Source organism: Lynx canadensis, chromosome C1 (genome assembly GCF_007474595.2).
Source record: "Lynx canadensis isolate LIC74 chromosome C1, mLynCan4.pri.v2, whole genome shotgun sequence".
NCBI classification, from domain to species: domain Eukaryota; kingdom Metazoa; phylum Chordata; class Mammalia; order Carnivora; family Felidae; genus Lynx; species Lynx canadensis.
The window spans coordinates 212452562-212458561 of NC_044310.1; the positions used below are offsets into that span (position 1 = coordinate 212452562).

At 43.1% G+C, this 6000-nt stretch overlaps 1 protein-coding gene across 2 annotated transcripts in view; it reads left to right on the forward strand.

The window, feature by feature from the left end:
* Nucleotides 1–5727, forward strand: part of CAB39 (calcium binding protein 39) — an 87873-nt gene extending 82146 nt beyond the window's left edge. For both annotated transcript variants that reach the window (XM_030327044.1, XM_030327045.1), the window contains exons 8-9: nucleotides 2391–2534; nucleotides 3141–5727. In XM_030327044.1, the coding sequence (XP_030182904.1) occupies nucleotides 2391–2534; nucleotides 3141–3329 (333 nt within the window). In that variant the 3' untranslated portion in view covers nucleotides 3330–5727. The remainder of the gene's footprint in view (nucleotides 1–2390; nucleotides 2535–3140) is intronic.
* The last annotated feature ends 273 nt before the right edge of the window (nucleotides 5728–6000 follow it).

The following is a 6000-nucleotide window of genomic DNA, read 5'->3' on the forward strand; positions in this document are numbered from 1 at the left end:
ACTATAATGTCATGTATACTTGTAATATTTATAATATGATGTAGGCTCCCCTGTGAGTCTCAACACAGTGAAGTGATCTCTTCATATCTGAGGGCCAGGATACCCTGTCTCCCCAGCAGTCACACAGGCATGAGCAGCTGGATGGAGCCAGTGTCTTCCAAGGCCAAGGAGGCCAGGCAGGACTACCTAGGATAGTAGCTTCCAGGGCCAATACGTCTCACGAGACGGGGAGGAAGGTAGTGTGTCCGCAAATCAAATTCTGAATCTTGGGGTTGCTTCGATAAGGAGAAGGGCATTCAAGACCTTCTGGCCACTTTGCAATTGCCAACCTGAAAAGGACGGTTAAGACCGCGTGTGCGAGCCCTCGGTCACGGACATGGGGCCGGTCCCCGGCTCCCGCGGCTCTGTGACACCTCAGGACGCATGCAGCAATTGTGAGAACCAGTGGTACTTTAAACATGGATTTTTACTTGTGCTCTTTTTTTCCAGCTACACAGGCATTAAGTATTCCTATATTTATTTTACCAGCAAATGTGTATTCCCTGTGCAAGACCTCCAACTTTTTTGTTTAGGTCTCAAGAAATTTAAAGAACTACCAGTTATCCTCCTCCAGATAACCAAGTGAGCCATGCTTGGTATTTCTTTGGTTTCTGTGATAGAAAATGAACACCAGGAAAGCTGTACCCCTTCACATGCTTAATAGTAACTTTTGAGTCTTCGTAAGAGTAAATACTTGTTGCTTCTTACCTTGAAAGTTGTATATTTTGGGTTTGTGGGTTTTTTTCTTAAAGTTTATTTTGAGAGAGTGCATGTGTGCTCACGCATGCTGGGGAAGAGCAGAGAGATGGGGGGGAGAGAGAATCTCAAGCAGGCTCTGAGTTGTCCGTGCAGAGCCAGACTCGGGGCTCGACGCAGGGCTCGAACTGATGAACCGTGAGATCACGTCCTGAGCTGAAATCAAGAGTCGGACACTCAGCCGACTGAGCCACCAGGTGCCCTGATGGTTGTACATTTTGTGATTCAGATTGATGTGAAACCTGAGCTTGAGCTTTTGAATTCTTTCTAGAATTTCATTATAAATCCTAAGTAGAATAGATTTGTTCTCCTGCACATCAGGTTATTTTTTATTTAATATTACATATTACTTATCTAGAGATAGTTGTCTGGAAATTTTCAACTATCTAGGACACAGTCAAGAATCCAGAAAGGAATTAACCAGAGCAATTAATCCAGGGCAGAATAACTCTACTCATGCATTTTCCTTCCCTTAGAGCTCAGTCCATGTCTCTATGTAGACTCCAGTCCCACGTGCCTTGCACATATTCGTGCTTTTATTTCCCACTACACATGTATCTCATGAGGTATAGGTACTGTCATCCACTCCCACTGTGGATGATGAAACTGGGGCACCAGGAAATTAATGTGCTCAAGGTTGCATAGCTTACAGGCAGTGGGGAGCCAGGATTCAAGCCCAGGTGGGCTGATGCAGGGACCCAGCTTCTGCCTCTGCCTCTTCCTCTGCCCCTGCCCCTGCCCCAGCCCCAGCCCCAAGGACTGCAACTCTACTCCTCCTCCACGGCGGGCACGCTAGACCTCACCTAGAAGCTGACTCACTGACATGAGGAGGTGACCACTGGCTTCAGACGAAGAGAGCTAGAGCGAGCAGGGACGGTTGGAAAATCAAGGACCGATGTGGTATAATGACTCTAGACCTCAGTAAGCCCTGGAGACACAGGCATTTTTTTAGCTTAATGTCATTAGTGATGATGAATCATTAAGAAAAAACTAGAGTATCTTCAGGATAGTTTGCTAAAGAAAGAACGAACAGAGAAATACTCATAAACTTTCCTGAATCAGGTATGATAAAAGCATAACTTTGGCGAGTTCAAGGGTAAGTGTGTGGAAAACTTTGGCCCTGAAACACTCTTTCCTGGGAAATCCAAGTAAATAAAATAATTTTAATTAATTACACTAAGATTTGTAGTTAAGTCAAACAAGAATTATCAATAACCTATCTTCTAACCATTTTCTTTGATAGTTTTTTGTTTCCGTTTTTGTTTTTTAATGAGACGACAGGAATGCTTATGTGAAAAGTAGGCTGTGACAGTTGCAGATTCTGGGCCAAATGTGCGCTGGCACATGTCAAGACCAGGGAGCAGTGTTGGACTCCCCATAGGTTAAGCCCCCAGAAGAACCGTGTACGTGTCGGGTGGCAAGTGGTGGGCTCTCGGTAGCTTGTAGGTCGTAATTCGGTTCCACTCATCGGTCTTTTGAGTGCCTATGTTCTGGGCTTAACAGTGATGATTATAAAGTGAATTATTTTTTTTAACTTTGGATTTACTTGAAATCTTGATGATAATGTAAGAGTAATTGTTTAAATGTCTTCTCAGCTTCTCGGTGAACTACTGTTAGACAGACACAACTTCACAATTATGACAAAATACATCAGTAAACCAGAGAACCTCAAGTTGATGATGAATCTCCTCCGAGACAAGAGTCGTAACATCCAGTTTGAGGCCTTCCACGTGTTTAAGGTACAGCATGGGAGCCACAGACAGGATTTCCTTCTCCAGTTGTTCATCTCACTGCATTTACCGCTAGCTGGAGTTTTACTAGCTTCGTGTTGGTCATCTGAGCTCCTATTTGTGTAGCACAACATTTGACAAAAACAGACCCAGAAAGGTCTACCATCTGGACTGGGGGACAAGGGGAGAGGCCTTCATTTCTGATGTAGACTATTACTGATCACAAAGTAAAGCATTTTTTAGTGCATTTTTTAATGCTTTTCATGGAGGTTGTAGTACTTGGAATCCATTCTGACTTTCCTTGCCCAGAAATAATTTCTGCCCATTTTATTCTAAAATCAGTCTATATTTTAATACCAAGCTGCAGAATTTCAGAGCATGAATGAATCTGTCAGTCCTTTTTGTGCCGAAACATGTAATTCTCCACCTCGCCCCCCCCACCCCCCACCCCCCCCACTTGTGAAATGCAGTCTTCCAAAACAAAATCCTCTGAACCATGACTTGACCGCAGGCCCTGGGAAGCATCGGGCGTGTGCCACGCGTGCCCTGCTGTCTGTGGGCGGACGTCTGGGTCTCATCCCTTCCTGCGACTGATGCTGCTTTCTCTCCGTGCAGGTGTTCGTAGCCAATCCTAACAAGACGCAGCCCATCCTAGACATCCTCCTCAAGAACCAGACCAAACTCATAGAGTTCCTCAGCAAGTTTCAGAATGACAGGACCGAGGACGAACAATTTAACGATGAGAAGACCTATTTAGTTAAACAGATCAGGGATTTGAAGAGACCAGCTCAGCAAGAAGCCTAATTTCCAATCAACACCTAAAATAGTGAATCCAGAGTCAGCGTTTGCTGTTAGCTATTCAGCATCAGGCACTCTTCTCGGTTCATGAGGAACATTACTGCTAACCTGCTGTTAAGTGAACGGTTTTTCATTTTACCTTTTTTGTTTTTTTTTTTAGTCCAAGTTGGAGAACGTAGCTGCTGCTTTCTTGCCCACTAGAGCACACGTGGACTTTTTCTTGATCTGTGTGTCGCTTCAGAATTCGAGGACTCTGTTTGCTGTGGGAGTTCTGAATGTGGCTGGCTGGGCTCCTGCAGGCAGATGTGTAGATGACGGTGTGGTTTAGGGAAGAAGGGGGTTGGTGTTTTCAGATTCAACCTGCATGCTTGCTTTGATCTCTGTGAAAGATCTGAGCGTGGGTTCGCGGTGAGGTTGTACGCCTTCGCTGAAGGAAGATCGAGCAGAGCTGTATTTGAGATCAGAGGGGAGCTGTGTCGAAGGTAGGAGCTTTTGGGGTGGATAAAGTTGGCGTGCGAATGAATCGATAGCAACTTTTCAAAGGCGTGAAGCTTCATAAGGTCATGAGGAAAATGTATATATGCTTTTCACAGCTTTCTAGAATTTTTTGACATTTGATTTTCTTGAGACTTGTAAACCTGGATATGTTGAAGGGTATTTGTTAATTTTACTTTTTGGAAGGTATTTTAAACCAGTAGAGCTAACAGTGACACCTTGCGTTTCATTTCGACAATGCTTACAGGTTTCTTTTGTATATAATTCTTAGAATGCTCCTTTCTTTTAAATGATTTAATTTGTACAGCAGAGGAATGTTACTGTATTAGTATGTAACTATTACCTAATATTGAGTTTTTGCAAAAAAAAAAAAAAAAATGAATGCTCATATGTAATTGAAAGACTTCCGATCACATGAAAATGCTGATTTAACTTTTAAGTATCACAGCATTAAAAGACAAAATGGAAACCGATCCTTTGTATTCAGCTATCTACTGGGGTGCCGTTCGGTAGGCCTGGCACTCAGCCAGCCACGCTTCCCTGCGCAGTATCGGCCTTATTCATTTCAATGAGTCATGAGCTCGCCAGACATGAATGATGCTGATTATGCTAAGTTCATGCTGATTCTTCGTGGGGGGGGGGGGGGAACCTCTGTAGAGCACCTTTTCTTTCTTAGAGTAAGTAATCCAGTACAATAGTTGTGAAACTGAATAATTAAAACTTTGGCTTCTCTTAGGAAAAGAAGAGCCCCTAGTCATAGGTGTCCTATGGGGAAACTTATTTTTTTTTTAATGTCCTGTTCCTTAATGCTGCAAATTATCAGTATTTATAAAGTAACTGATTTTGCACCACTTTTTGTTACTGTGACCACGGCAGAACGTCTCCTAGAACATATCTATGTCAAGTTCTTAGAATGGTATCTGTTCATCTTAGTGATACAAAGATCACAACTAACAACTTAACAAATCAGAGTTTGCCAGTTTGAATTCAGCATGGCTGTAGCTGATTAAGAAATTTATATAATTACTCTTTGCTAGCCTCTCTTACTAATTGAATTATTTATCAGCCAGCAACATGAGACTCCCAATTGATGTTTTAAGCATCGGCAGGTTTTCAGACCTCCTGGGAATACCGGCGAGGAAAATAGCTCCAGAAGATATAAATGTGTTTTATCCTATCTCAGTCAAAAGGCAGTCTGCATTATAATTGCTTTTCCTGAGGCTGTCTTTTCCAAAATCTGTGTAAAGTAAGTCACGTTTTTCTACTGGGAGTCGGGAAAGCGATCCAAACTCCCGGAAATGAAAAATACCCAAGATACTTAGGAAGGGAACGGGGGACTCGACCCCGAGGAAATGTTCTGGGTCTCGCGGTCCAGTGCTTGGTGTCTGGATTTGGTGCGAAAACATCAGTTACACCAAGTGGAAGAAAAGTTTCCCCGCCAAACTGGCTCTTAGAACTTGAAACAACAAAACAGCTTCCACTTGGGCGGTGGCACCTGCACTTGTGTGTGGGAGACAGCGAGGGTGCAGCACGTCACAGAGATCAGCGATGTGCCACCATTGCGTTGGGAGCCGGGGATAGTTAAGGCTCGTTTTGTTTTTGTTTTCTAACAAAAATGTGAAAACATTCAAAGGTGAAAAGTTACGATCATTTAATATATTCATATCACCAAAACTATTATACTGGAAGTGGTTTCTTTTTGTGTTACAAAGGTTTAATTTTACATGAGTCAGGTACAGTTACTCAATGTGATTTTTAACCCTTAAAAAAAAAAAAAAAAGGTGGAGATGTATACAGTTGTTAACAGTGCCCTGAAAGCATTTCCTTTCTCCTGAGGAAACGTAAATTTCTTATCAGAATATCTGGCTGGCCCTGTAATTTAAATTAAAAATAAAATTTTGGAGAAACAGCGCTGTCCGTTTTTCTGGTGTCTTCCAGAGAGTTGCATTTGTGTCTCCGTGAACAGCCCCGTCAGGAGACACCCCGGCCCACATTTTGTCACAAACTAACGGGAAACAGCTAACACACATGCCTTTCTAAGTCTTTTTTCCTACTCAGGGTTTGATTTTTGGTGTCTGGTGCGACTTTCCCTTAAAAGTTACGCGACTTTTGGAGTGTTATGCGACCTGGCTCCCGGCTCCCTCGCCCTGCCTTTCACGTGCAGTATATTACTCCTTGTTTG